Here is a 13,119-nt window from a genome sequence, read left to right as displayed (position 1 = left end):
GGACAAAAGTGGGTATCAACTGCAGCAGACTCTATATACGTATAAACTTTCCCGTGCCAGACAACATCACTGCAACATCATCGATGAATGATCAAAACCTCTCCCTGGTACCGCCTAATCCTCCTTGATAACTCCCTCTCACTAATCTCCAGCTCCGTACATATCTGATCAAAGCAGTGCATCCCATCCAGATACTTTACCAGGTCTTTGTCATCAATGAAATCTACATCATCGTCATCGTCATACAGCAGCGCAGAGCGACTCGCGCTGTGAAGGGACATCCGGTCTCTGTCTCTCCCATCTTCACTGCGATGGTGGCTGTTGTGATGGGCTATAGGTGCAGGGTCATCACCTGCACTCGAAGCATAGGGACTATTCGCCCCGGTTCCAGGGCCGCGCGACGACGGCCCGCTATGTGTGGATGAATGGTAATAGCGCGGCGTGGTAGCGCCAGATTTAAACTGTGGAGCGGGGTTTCCCGTTGCAAGGGCATACTTGTGTACGCGATACAGGAAGCCCTTGATAATTCCGAATGTGATAAACCGGCGAATATCGATGTGTGTGAGGAGCCGGCTGTGCTGGAGATACCACTGCTTCAGGGTTTGACCCTGTTTTAGGCTAGCGTATAGTTCGATTATGCCGACGCCATCCACTAGCTCCCGCTCCACGGGAGAGTGTTTTTGTAAGGGGCCCGTGGTGCTTCCGGCTGTTGAGGGGACTAACGTGGTGTTGTTTCCTGGACTGGGGGTTGTCGTGGGGCTGAGGTTTTCGCTATTGCTAGTCATTATGCTGTTGGTGCCGAGGCTAGATGGTAGATCTCCGATGGGTGGCCAAAGGTCATCTTTATCGAAGCCGGGAGGGATGGCGGCCGGTGCGGTGGGCACGGTTATTGTTGAGGCGAAGAGTGTGTTGACATAGCGAGCGCATTCCTGCTGCATCGTTTCATCTGCGGTTATTGTAGAGCTGAATAGTGCTGTAGGCGCGTACATGGCGGAGAACGAGAAGATATCGAGAAGGATGAGGCAGCCATAGTAAAGGAGATGGCGAATCGCGCGGCAGGTGAGGGAGAAGTCCGTGTCGGCCAGCATAGATATTATCCGGATACTGTTAATCCCGTTGATGTGAGGAACAATCTAGCGACATAAGAGTTAGTGATGCGTGTCCTGTCAATTTTAAGTGAAGCCAGCGACTTACGCGTTGTAAGGTCAAATCCCAGTTCTCGTCTAAAAAGGCTTGGTAGCGGACTGTGAACAGAGGGACCTGCCAGGCGCGGACAGGAGGGGGTGAAGGGTACACGGGGAAGAGTTTAACGTTCAGCGTGTTCAACTCATCTGCTATGCATTAGTTGCGCCCTTGAAAGAACAGCGGAGGACGTACCGATGGGGATCATGCACTCGCAATAGTTGTTCAAGTCCTCCATCAGCGTCTCGCACAAGCTGTACACCTTCCCTTCGCCACTCTTAGAATGGTCCCGAGACAAAAACCCATTTTGTTCCTCTAATCCAAGCATCAAGTCCGCCAACTTCTGAACAACGCTCTTGTAACTGCTAAAGTCCTCCTCCTCCGCTAGCACCAGACAGAAGTTGAAGATGAACTCATTCCGGTCGTATCGAATGGATTTCATACAGATCGGGTAGCCCAGAATACGATATCCATTCGTGCACACCTGTATTAAGTTCCCGCATAGTTCTTGGCGGGGAATCACGAAGAACGATATGTCCGAGAAGGTGAGGTAGAGGGGTTGTGAGGGGGCGGTGTTGGAGGGAGCAATTGCACCATCGGGGACCTGGTGAACAACCTTTGGGCCTTTGAGATGTTAGCTAGGGCCGAATAACAGCATGCAAGGAGACTGAAGCTAGAGACTGACCTTCCTGGGTGTCGAACTTGCTGTAGAAAATGGCCTTGATCATGATTGTGCAAGGCGAGTCGCCGACTTCAATCCAGAACGAAAGTCGGATATCACTCTAAGTCCCATGGCATTGTCCAAATGAGGATGCGCTATGAGTGACCACAGCTCCCCGACATATCGTGTGCAGTCTTTCCGGCAACGAGCGGCCCTGGTCGCGTCTGCGGTGGTTAGTTGGTGGTGATGGGAAGCAGGTCGGTTGCAGCATTTGGGGAGCTTCCGCGGCGGGGATCATCTGGTTCCGTCCGCCGTCCTCCGCATAATGAAGGACAATCTACAGATTAAGTCGTGAATAACCAAATATTAGCCATCAGATTCGTTTGCCTATGATTATATCGGTCGAGTGTCCAAGTCCCATACTCCCAATAACCCCGAAAAAGGCGAAAACTTGCTGGCAACGCCACAAGGGTATTGAATAAACACAGGGCCGACATTACAGAAAGTAGAAAGAAATCTATGAGGTAAAGCAAATCGCGAACCAACTCCCAAAAGACAATGCCCCAGACCCGTGATCAAAATGAGAACCTCCCAATGAAGCGCCGTCATGCCCAAATACGCGAGATGTCAAACACAAAGCAGGAACCATGGAGAAAGACGATTATCGCTTCAATCGAATCAAAAGTATATCTTGTCGGCTCAATCATCGTGTAGCTCTTGCAGGCGACTGGGGTGGACGCCGAATCGCAGTGCTCGGCGGTAGCAAACTAGACGATGCTGGCAGGCTCAACGGCTCGGAAAACGAAACAGAATGCTGCATTGAAGCTCTGCTCCCTTGTGGCATCGAGGCCGGAAGGTCGTACAAGATATTCAACGGCTGGCCTCTACGGATCGCACTGAGAACGTCGGTGTAACTCCCACGCTCCCCGGCTTCCTTAAGCCACTGCTCCCAAACTTCATCCAATGGAACGTTCGCACCCCGTTCTCGTGCGGCTGTTGCGGCAAGGAGGCGATGATTCAATTCCACCCCGCAGCTTTCCATCTCGTCATCACTGGACTCTTCACTCTCAGGCGACTGGATTTCACAATCGACACCCCGGTCACCCAGTGCAACGCTTCGGACCTCCACTTCCTGGCATGTCATGGGTTTGATTTCAGTTTGGCAAGTCGGCGTTGGGCCATCTTCGGGGTGAACTATGACGGAGGGGAGTGGAGAAGGCGATGCAGGTCGGATTGTTTCAGCGGTCGTGTCGCGAACCTTCACACCTTCCTCTTTTTCGTAACGTTGCCGAGCGGACTTCGTGCCTTCCCAGCGACATAGAGAGCCTATTTCCTCTTCTGATAACCTGAGCTCATCGAAGACTCGAAACAGCTTGCGATGCCAGGGAAAGCGGCTCAGTCTCATGCGATGTGGGCCATAGGAATAATCCAGACCGGGATACTGGGCTTCCACGCTGTCTAGAGTTCCATAGAAGGTCGATGTTTCAATGCGAACCTCTGGGACTAGATTGAGAGCAATATGGGCGGCAAATGTTGCGGGGTCACTGGTGCGCTGGCGTGGAAAGGTTGCTCGATGTACGATCTGAGCGAGCGATGGTTTATGCATGTTTGAAGTTGGGTGAAGAGTAGACCTGAGAGGTGGTAGTTGAATTGGCAACAGGTCGGGTTAGGGGTACAAGTAACGGGGCGGGATCGGTAGAGCGGACTCGAAACTGAAATTATCCAGAGGGGATCGATTCCTCCGCAAAGCCTATTATAAGGTGGGGACAGCAGTCACCTGCTAATTTTAGGCAAGCTGGTGTAGGCCGTGTGCCGTATGCGTTCAGGAGCAAAAGGAAACAAGTCGAATAACAAAGGAATCAGGAAAAGGAGGCGAGAGCGGGCAATCGCTGGTTCGTACACTCCCGGCTGCGGGAACGGACAGTTTGGGGGCCTTTGTAACCTTCTAGAGCTTGTCGATCAACAATTGGAAATTTGAAAACAATGAAGGGCTGGATGTGGCTCTCGTGGCACGAAGGTGGCCTTAACTCCCTGGGCCAGAGGAAATCGATGGCACAATCAAGACGAGGAATGAGTGAGAGTTTAGTAGTTGTCGCATCTATGGAAGGGAAGCTTCAAGACGGCGAAGGGGCGACTGCCAATTGCACACCACTGTCAAGGATCGGATAAGAGAGCAGCTTTCCGATCTTCCGATCAAGTAAGTATATCACCTCCACTTGCCCTGGTCTATACTCCGTAGACTTGCAGATCAGTCCTCGGGTACGCAGTAGTAGGTACTGAGGACCTGAAGTCAACACCGTCCGCTTATCTAGAGAGCCAAGGACGAAGAAAAGGTGTCCATCATGGCACCACCGGAAATAAGTGTAATCTGAATAGGTTTCAGAACAAGCGAACAAAGGAGAGGAAGACGGACGAGCGAGCGAGCGCAAGGATTTTATAAGGCCAACCTCCTTTCAAGTCGGCTGACCACGCATACAAATGACCAGCACATCAGCGTGGTTGCGTGGAGCGTTGGAAGCTCGCTGGAGATGTTAGAGCCACTTCACTTCAGTATGCGACAGCAGCTGAATCCAGCAATGGTCGATTTGTCCACCTATCCACGATCCACTCGCCAAAAACCCATCGATCGCAGTGCGTTGGCCAGCGGGTCTTCCGACCACTCGTTTCGCAGAGGTTACCTGCATGGACAGTTGGTCAACAGCCGCCCCTTGTTGTTCGCCGGGCGCTATGCTGGGGTCCATGTAGGTACTTGAATGAGGGAATTCAACAGGGTTCGTGATAGGCTCTGCCTTTTCGGAATGATAGAGGCATGTCTCGAAAATAAATGGGCCGGAGGTCTAGCCCGGTCGTCAACGGCTGCTCCTACTTGTCAGTCGTGGAGATGGCTGAATGCACGCCATGCTGGACGGGAGAAATCTAGGCAGGGATCTAGGTCATTGTGCTGTATTGGTTGTTACTCGTCAGTCAAAAGATCAAAATGGACCATCATAGCCAAGAATCGGAACTTGATGCAGGATTTGTTGTTGTTAAGCGTTGAAATATAGAATTGAGTAAACGGTCACGTGCACACTGCTTTCACTACGACCAGCAGCTTGACCACTCCTCATCCATCTATTCATTCTCTATCTCCGTTGAGGGCCACACTCTCTCCGTCGAAATCATGACTTGAATTAGATTGACATAATCCACTAATGTCGACCTTTGATGGAATCGTTGAAGGTTTATCATCCCCAATGAGCCATGTTGCACAGGCACTGACTAACCAACTCATAGAGTTTCCCTTCATTACCAGTGCGTTTAAACTGTTTCTAGTATCAAAAAAATGCCAATACTGAAAAGCACGTCTAGTCGATTACTTTCGCAAGAATCCAGAGCGGCCCCCTCCATTGGCGTGCTTCCTCAGCCATGCCCACAGCGACCACCTTCAAGGACTCGAGTCCTTTAGAGCTCCATTCATTTACTGTTCTGCAGCTACTAGAGAGGTATTTTGTCGCTACATCTTCTAGACATGAGCTGATCCCTTCAGCTCCTTTTGCGGATTGAAAAATATCCTCACCGGATGAACTTTAACAATGGCATTCTCGAGTCTCGAAGGTTGCACTACAAGCATTTGTCGAAGCTCTTAGTTAGTGATCCTCATAGAGCATGCGCAATCCATACTGATTGGTGCAGAGGCCGATTCCGTTGAACACCCCAACAGATATCGAACTCACTCCCAGGCAATCCATCAGAGTCACCCTGTTAGATGCGAACCACTGCACTGGTGCAGTGATGTTCTTCATTGAAGGTGATGGAAAGGCCATTCTCTACACTGGGGACATACGTTGTATGTTCTTTTATTCCTGGCTTGGGGTATTCTGCTGATGCATGATAGCGGAGTCATGGTGGGTGAATGGACTTATTCGCCACCCAATCCTCATTCCATATACACTGGGAACCAAGCGTTTGGACAAGATTTACCTAGACACAACGTTTGCACACACATCACATACTTTTCATGAGTTTCCGTCGAAAGCAGAGGGCTTAGCAGAACTTTTGCACAAGCTTGAGCCGTATCCCGAAGACACGATATTCTACTTTCGGGCGTGGACATTCGGCTATGAAGAAGTTTGGGTGGCTCTTGCTGCTGCTCTAAAGTCCAAGGTAATGCAATCCGCGGAAATCAAATTACCCAGCTAATCTGGCCAGGTCCATGTGGATCGGTATCAAATTGGTTTGTACAAAGCTGTTTCATCGTCCTGTAAGCAAGGAAGCGGCGCTTACGAAGCACCTTTCTTGTGCGGCTTCGAACTCGGAAATAGAATCGTGCCTGGCTGCCTGACTGAAGATCCAAAATCCCGAATTCATAGCTGCGAGCCTGGTATTCACTGCTCCGCCGCGTCTGCAAAGAAAACTGTCTTCATAACACCCATTGTGAGCCGGACAACCAAAGGCTCTGATATCCCTGAGATTGGAGCTGGTGGCGGACTGGGTGACTTATACCAGATCCATGAACTAGAGCTCCCGGACCAGTCATCACTGGTTCAACTTGAGCAGCTCTGTAGCGAGAAGATACAAGATCCTCAAGCTCTTTCTAGGGCAAGAGATGCCCTCTCTACAGCATTCAGGTCCAGAAGCAGAGCTCTGTCGCTCGACGGTTACGGAATGAAGGACGCTAACGAGATGCCTCTGGAAGAGCTTGTCGATGTTCTTAGTCGTGGCCGTTTGAGCGAAGAATCTATACTGCCAGAGAATTCGAGGACGCCAGCTGCTCTCAAGGATAAATTTGGAAACACTCTCCCAAGGACTATCGTACGCCCATTGTAGTCCACATGTACCATCAGAACACTAACATTACGTATAGCATTTTCCGTACTCTCGCCATTCCTCCTACACTGAGTTATGCGAGTTAGTCGGTGCATTGAGGCCTCGGGATATCTACCCATGTACAGTCGATCCACAAGACTGGGGCGAAGATATCTCCATGCAGAGTCTATTCGGCCACCTGTGCTCAGACAACACGTTCGTCCATGACCAACACATGCGTGAAATCATCGCAACCGAAATCGGCGAACGCCCTAGAAAGCGAACAAGACGGGACGCTGAACAAGATTCCCAATCAACTCAGCACTCATCCCTCGTCACTGCCAGTGACTCACGCTCTTTCCAGAACGTAGCCCATACTACTACTGAGAAGGCTTTCACTCCTTCAGGCCCTGGTAATAATCCCGCCACACCAGAGCCACCTAGACCCAAGCCTATAATCATATTGTCATCCCCTTCACAGCCCTCAGCAGTGACATCAACATCCTTCCCAGACATTTCACAACCGCCTATAGAACCCACCTCCTCACAAAACAACGACTCCCTTACTCTCCCCTCTCCAAGCCCGCGAGCCGCGAAAGACAAACGAAACGCCATCCGCCAAGCATGGCATATCCTTAATAACGCTCAGAAAACCCCTTCTCAACGCTATCAACTGCAGCTTGGCTCTCTCCCCTCGTCGTGGTCTACAAATGAAGACATCTCGCAGCCAAATGCGTCTGTGCCGGAAGCACGGAAAGATATGGAAGATCTAGTTGGGCAAACATCTGAATCTCAATTAACCGCAATCCATAACCCTGCTGTGGATAATTCGCAGTCTACGAGGACTGCCACTGCACACGCGGCAGAACTGGCTACCCCACTAGATGAAGACATCAGTGGGATAACCCTGGACGCAGACATCGTCATGGAGACAGACGCAGAACGAGACTCAACCTCTGATACCGAGCGCGAGACAGAGCACCAAACAAAGCCAAACCCCAATCAACCATCCAGCCAACAAAGCACGCACACCATCTCAACCTCCGCCTTTGCATCCCAGGATCAGAGCCAATCCCAAAACCAGATATCACGAGCTACCGATGCTGATATTACGGATGATGGGGACGAGGAATATATCAATCTCAGCGATGAAGACCAGAACCAGAACCGCCACCACGACGAGACGAATAACAATGTAGAAACCCAGGCTCAGCCTCGCCGTCTTCTTCGGAGCGAATCATCCCTTCGAGCGCGACGAGCAGCGTACCTCGCCGCTCGAGAAGACAGTTTCGATGCCTGGTCGGGCTTGGGCGTTGTTTCGGCGGGGAATAATCACACAGAGGAAGAGGTTGAGTTGTAGACTTTTTATTGTCTTTTACCAACTTTTTTTTCTCTACTATTTAGGTCTAGCATCATGAAGATACGATACGATTCGATTCGTACATTTGAAATATCGGGCACGCTGAATGCAACCACCAACCTAGCTAAAGTCAAAGATACTTAGCATATCATATCATATTTACAATCTTACTTATATACACCCTCCGATCCCATTTTCTCCTTCCACTCTCTTCCCACCAAAAACACCCCAAACAACCACCTAATAAACAAAATAATCCTGCGTCAGCGGCAACTTATCCGCCGGCTCAGCCGTACAAAGCACACCATCTGCCTCAACACGGTAACTCTCCGGGTCAACCCTCATCTTCGGCATCGTATCATTGAACTTCATATCTGCCTTGCCGATGTTGCGGCAGTTTTTGATTGCCTCGACGCGTTTCTTGAGACCGTATTTCTGGACTGTGTTTGTGTCTAGCGAGATTTGCGAGACGAACATTACGGAGAGGGAGGGGAGGTAGGCCTGATGAGTGTTGTTAGCATTGTGCGGAGGAGAGGAGAGGAAAGGGAATGGGTAGGGAGAGTGGGACGTACGCCGAATTGAGGACGCATGATGACGGGCTGGATTGTGGGGATTGAGCCGTTGGGATCGCCCTGAGTTGCATTAGTTGAAGTTCACAAATCTGTGTGGAGGAGTGGGAAACAAAAACGTACCATCATAGCAGCAACAATCATGCCACTCTTCAAAACTTGCGTAGGTTTAGTACCGAAGTAGCTAGGAGACCAGATAACTAGATCTGCAAGTTTGCCGACTTCAATACTCCCAATGAGGTGAGACATGCCCTGCGCAATCGCCGGGTTGATGGTATATTTGCTGATATAGCGTTTAACGCGGAAGTTGTCTGCGCCGGTACCTTCGTCCTCAGGAAGCGGACCACGCTGTTCCTTATTCTTGTGTGCTGTGTTCCAAGTTCGAAGAATGACTTCACCGCAGCGGCCCATAGCTTGAGAGTCAGAAGACATCATACTAATGGCACCGAGATCATGCAGAACATCCTCAGCAGCGATGGTCTCAGCGCGAATACGGCTTTCTGCGAAGGCGACATCTTCGGGAATGTTCTTGGATAAGTGATGGCAGACCATTAGCATATCGAGATGCTCGTCAAGAGTGTTCATTGTAAAGGGGCGGGTAGGGTTTGTGCTGCTGGGGAGGACGTTCGGGTGCTCCACGACGGAGATGATATCTGGGGCGTGGCCGCCACCGGCGCCTTCGGTGTGATAGGTATGGATAGTGCGGTTTTTGAAGGCTTCGATGGTTTGTTCGACGAAGCCGGACTCGTTCAGGGTGTCGGTGTGAATCATGCATTGTACGTCGTACTTTTCGCACATATCCAGACATGTATCGATCGCTGCTGGCGTTGAGCCCCAGTCTTCGTGGAGTTTCAGACCGGCGGCACCGGCGATGATTTGCTCTTCGATACTGATACCGCCGCTGTCGTTTCCTTTCCCTGTGATGCCGATGTTCATCGGAATGCCGTCGCATGCTTGAATCATTTGACGCATGTGTGTTGGTCCTGGTGTGCAGGTCGTAGCGTTTGTGCCTGTTGATGGTCCAGTTCCTCCTCCAAGAAATGTCGTAATGCCAGAGGCAAGGGCCTCATCAGCTTGTTGAGGACAAATGAAGTGGATATGGGTGTCGAAGCCACCAGCAGTCACGATCTTGTTCTCTCCCGCAATAACATCCGTAGAGGAGCCGATCACCATATCCGGATGAACACCATCCATCATATCGGGATTTCCAGACTTGCCAATGCCAACAATGATCCCATCCTTAATACCAATATCAGCCTTGTAGATACCGCTCCAGTCGATAATAATGGCATTTGTGACCACTGTATCCAGACACTCTTTTCCAGACTTTCCGGACGCCTGGCCCATGCCTTCTCGGATACTCTTGCCACCGCCAAACGAGCATTCATCCCCATTGTAAGTATAATCCTTCTCGACCTTAACCCAGAGGTTCGTCAACCCCAATCGAATCAGATCTCCAGTTGTAGGGCCAAACAGACGAGCGTACCCGTCTCGATCGATTGTGAAGGGAGCAACGAGTGCACTATCTGCCGTGGGTTCGGGAACGTGGGCAAACCCTGCAGTCTGAAGACGTTGTACAATTTCTTCCGCTCGGTTGAGGTCAACTACTCCAGACGCAAGGAAGTTGCCTCCGTTAATAATCTTGTTGCCTCCAATTTCCACGAGAGAAACGGTCTTGGTGTCACCAGGCTCGAACCGAACGGATGTACCTGCAGGGATGTCCAAGCGGTACCCATACGCTCGAATACGGTCGAAATGCAGTTGAGGATTCGTCTCGATGAAATGGTAATGTGAGCCGACCTGAATAGGCCGGTCACCTTTGCTCATAACCTTAAGCTTGATGCGCTTCCTCCCCTCGCTCAAGGTAATTCGTTCGTTTTTCACAGGGATCACAGCCCCAGGTGCCTTTTCAGGTAGGTACTCCTCAGGGTTGGGATCTGGGAAAGTGTCTGCCGGCGGTATGGGGAGGAAGCTACCGTATAGAGCCTTTTCGAGATCTCCGTCGTCGGAACTAATAGGGTGGTGCACCGTGACCAGGTAGCTGCCCATGGTGAAGGTGCCTTCGACTTGTAGTTCGACGAGCGTTGAAGGGACTGAGGGTAAAACATGTCGGCGACCAAGCATGGTCTTACCGATGGACATGAGATCTGCGACAGAGTATTGTCCATCGCGAATTAACTGGATAGCGTTAGTCTAGCCATACTTGCTTAATGAGGCGTAGGCGTTCATACCTCATGTAGGTTTGATGAAATCAGAGCCTGGTTCTCCGTCAGCATAGATCCAAGGTGAACCCCCGTATGATCAATTGGCATTAGGTAGCACCACAACATACCGCAGCTTCCGCATGATTGAGTCGCACACCCCTTGCAAGACGCCGTTGAGCCAAGAACCCCAATTGTGAGATCGCGAGCTTATCAAGCTATAGAGATAGGCCTAAATCAGCAAATAGACCCCCAGGGATATACTCCATGATCATAAAACATACCTCCTTAGGGATAAGATGCATCTTGCAGGCTGCAGAACGGATCGTACCGCAAGCTACCGGTTTTTTTTTCTTTTTTCCTCCTCTCAATCTGCGAATCGCAACCGCCTAGAAATAAACTGGAGAACAGGCCAGCCAATCAGTGCAGCACTTGGCCGAGGTCAAGTAGAAGACGTGGGGAAGGATTCGACAATCGAGAGTGGTTGGCTGAAAGCTGGAGTTGTCTTTCTGACAGCGAGATTAAGCCCTGGGCAGTCAGAGAGGAAGAAGGAAAGCGAGGACGCCACGAAGGCCATCGGACTTCGGCGATAAGAAATTATAAATGACGCCTCTGTAGTGCAGTGAGAGGCCGGGGAAGTTCGTCTTTCTATGGTGGGGTTGACAAGAGATAAGGTCACGGGTGGGCTGATAAGCTCCGGATTCGGCCTATGATCGGTGGATGGGATTCATGGTGTTGACAAACACTTACAAGTTACGCGAGGTAAATGTTGGTCTCTGCGAAGCTCTTGTAGAGTGTATAAAATTCAGTTTCTGGCCGTCCTGACAAGCTTTTCGCCATATAACTACATACACACGCGAAGCCTCGGCCCTCATAACTATAACAAAATGAAAAGAAAGCGACAATCCAACTCCGTAATATCAACAAGCTCCCTTCAAAGGTTCCTAATATCCATAAACTATGGTTACATCTACTCGTCATCGTTCACACCAGCGTTACTCTTGCGCTTCTTCTTCGTGCGCTTGTTCTCTGGAGACTTGCGCGCTGTCTCCTCCTTCTTACCGCCGCGCTTCTTCTTCTCGGGGGACTCGTTCTTGCCCTTCTTTTCGAGGACGGGAGAGGAGAGGTCCTTGGACGGCTTGCCCTCGCTGCGGCGACGCTTGGAAGGAGGAGGTGTAGGCTCCTTGAGGGGTTCAGGCGAAGACTCTTCTTCCGCCTCCTCCTCTTCTTCGTCTTCCGGCTGTTCCTCTTCCTCATCATCTTCTTCGTCGGATGCTTCCACAGCCGCGACGTCTAGGTGCAATTGGTCGGCAGCCTTGTCATTGTCGTCCTTCTCAAAGGGAAGACCAGCCTTGTAGGCAGCGACCTTCTCCCTGTAGGTGGCAAGATTGTCCGCGTAGAGCTTCTTCCAGACCTAGCATACTGTTAGAGCATATTCTCCAAAACATCGATGAAGCAACATACCTCTTTCTGGTTGTCTGGCATCTCAGCCCAGCGGCGGGTACCTTCACTGGAAACATCCTTAGGCTTAGCATCAGAACCAAGGTCCGCAGCGATGTGCTGACGGTTGTGATGCATGTACAGGAAGAACGGGGTCAAAGTGCGCTTGGGGGCATTGGGGTCAGCAACGCGCTTGCGCTTCTTCTTGCCACCCGCATCAGCAACTTCGGGGGCTGGAGTAGATGCGTGTGCGCCTGGCAGAGCATTTTTCTCGAGACTGGCGGCGATGGTGCTGGTGACTGCTGCGATATCAACGTTGGTGTTTTCAAGACCAAGCACCGTGTTGGAGTGGGTGATGTATGCGCGCGACAGTTCAAAAGCAGCAGTCTGCAGTTGCGCAAGGCTAGCAAGGACCTGTGTGTGATGTAAGTAAATGATCGGATGAGAGCTAAGGCTACGCGATGGGCCAGAGAAGTAGAAAAGGTTGGGATGAAAGGCGCGACGAGCCTCTGAAGAACAAGCCCGAATGACTCGAGACTCGAGATTAAGCAGGACAAACTACAAGACGCACGAGAAGAGGTTTCTTGTTCGCAAGCTGTTGTACGCGCTTCCAAGTGCAAAAGGCGCCAAGAAGAAGATAGATCACCAAAGAAGACCAGAAGAGGACGTGGTAGCGGTAACAATGGTAGACAGCGGCGTTGTTTACAGACGCGCGCGGCTGGTCTCAAAGGTGGCATGAAAACAAAGAAAAAGCGCACTTACACTGTCGCGAGTCTTGGTGAACTCCTCAATGTTGACAGTTATTGTCTTCTGATCGGACTTGTTCGCGTTTCTAGGCATGTTGAAAGTGGGCGTAGGATTGGCGGGTGGTAGATGTGTGTGTGTGTGTGTGTGTGTGTGTAGCACAGTAAAGAGAGTGAA

The 13,119-nt window shown here is 50.8% G+C and overlaps 4 protein-coding genes across 4 annotated transcripts; 1 reads left to right on the top strand and 3 right to left on the bottom strand.

The window, feature by feature from the left end:
* Nucleotides 1–77: 77 nt before the first annotated feature.
* BJY04DRAFT_205973 (nitrogen permease regulating protein NPR2) lies at nucleotides 78–3,449 on the bottom strand (the record flags this gene model as incomplete). The annotated part of the gene is made up of 5 exons (XM_073713654.1): nucleotides 78–1,133; nucleotides 1,195–1,334; nucleotides 1,378–1,806; nucleotides 1,868–1,933; nucleotides 2,612–3,449. The coding sequence occupies 5 exons, from the start codon at nucleotides 3,447–3,449 to the stop codon at nucleotides 78–80; spliced, it is 2,529 nt and encodes an 842-aa protein (XP_073574363.1).
* A 1,585-nt stretch (nucleotides 3,450–5,034) lies between these two features.
* On the top strand, nucleotides 5,035–7,988 carry BJY04DRAFT_215511 (putative DNA repair protein; the record flags this gene model as incomplete). The annotated part of the gene is made up of 8 exons (XM_073715495.1): nucleotides 5,035–5,062; nucleotides 5,117–5,134; nucleotides 5,192–5,325; nucleotides 5,370–5,468; nucleotides 5,516–5,669; nucleotides 5,718–5,986; nucleotides 6,032–6,634; nucleotides 6,687–7,988. The coding sequence occupies 8 exons, from the start codon at nucleotides 5,035–5,037 to the stop codon at nucleotides 7,986–7,988; spliced, it is 2,607 nt and encodes an 868-aa protein (XP_073574362.1).
* A 77-nt stretch (nucleotides 7,989–8,065) lies between these two features.
* Nucleotides 8,066–11,361, bottom strand: BJY04DRAFT_182781 (urease Ure). Its single transcript, XM_073710374.1, has 6 exons — nucleotides 11,043–11,361; nucleotides 10,890–10,976; nucleotides 10,789–10,815; nucleotides 8,681–10,735; nucleotides 8,561–8,620; nucleotides 8,066–8,489 (listed from the first exon to the last, which is right to left on the bottom strand). Exons 1-6 carry the CDS (start codon nucleotides 11,061–11,063, stop codon nucleotides 8,229–8,231), a joined length of 2,511 nt encoding a protein of 836 aa, XP_073574361.1. The 5' UTR covers nucleotides 11,064–11,361; the 3' UTR covers nucleotides 8,066–8,228.
* Nucleotides 11,362–11,543: 182 nt separating this feature from the next.
* On the bottom strand, nucleotides 11,544–13,099 carry BJY04DRAFT_182778 (uncharacterized protein). Its single transcript, XM_073710373.1, has 3 exons — nucleotides 12,961–13,099; nucleotides 12,223–12,612; nucleotides 11,544–12,172 (listed from the first exon to the last, which is right to left on the bottom strand). Exons 1-3 carry the CDS (start codon nucleotides 13,036–13,038, stop codon nucleotides 11,729–11,731), a joined length of 912 nt encoding a protein of 303 aa, XP_073574360.1. The 5' UTR covers nucleotides 13,039–13,099; the 3' UTR covers nucleotides 11,544–11,728.
* Between the last annotated feature and the right edge of the window lie 20 nt (nucleotides 13,100–13,119).

The sequence above is a fragment of the Aspergillus karnatakaensis genome, assembly GCF_047715665.1.
Source record: "Aspergillus karnatakaensis strain CBS 102800 unplaced genomic scaffold BJY04scaffold_10, whole genome shotgun sequence".
Lineage (NCBI taxonomy): Eukaryota > Fungi > Ascomycota > Eurotiomycetes > Eurotiales > Aspergillaceae > Aspergillus > Aspergillus karnatakaensis.
Note: the sequence above shows the minus strand (reverse complement) of the source record. Positions and strands in the feature narration are given on the sequence as shown.

Coding starts and splice junctions, on each gene's coding strand:
- BJY04DRAFT_182781 (XM_073710374.1), bottom strand. CDS start 11,063: ATGCATCTTATCCCTAAGGAG. Junction 10,816..10,889: donor TCAATCATGCGGAAGCTGCG/GTATGTTGTGGT, acceptor ACGGAGAACCAG/GCTCTGATTTCATCAAACCT. Junction 10,736..10,788: donor TTTCATCAAACCTACATGAG/GTATGAACGCCT, acceptor AACGCTATCCAG/TTAATTCGCGATGGACAATA.
- BJY04DRAFT_182778 (XM_073710373.1), bottom strand. CDS start 13,038: ATGCCTAGAAACGCGAACAAGTCCGATCAGAAGACAATAACTGTCAAC. Junction 12,613..12,960: donor TCACCAAGACTCGCGACAGT/GTAAGTGCGCTT, acceptor CATCACACACAG/GTCCTTGCTAGCCTTGCGCA. Junction 12,173..12,222: donor TGCCAGACAACCAGAAAGAG/GTATGTTGCTTC, acceptor ACAGTATGCTAG/GTCTGGAAGAAGCTCTACGC.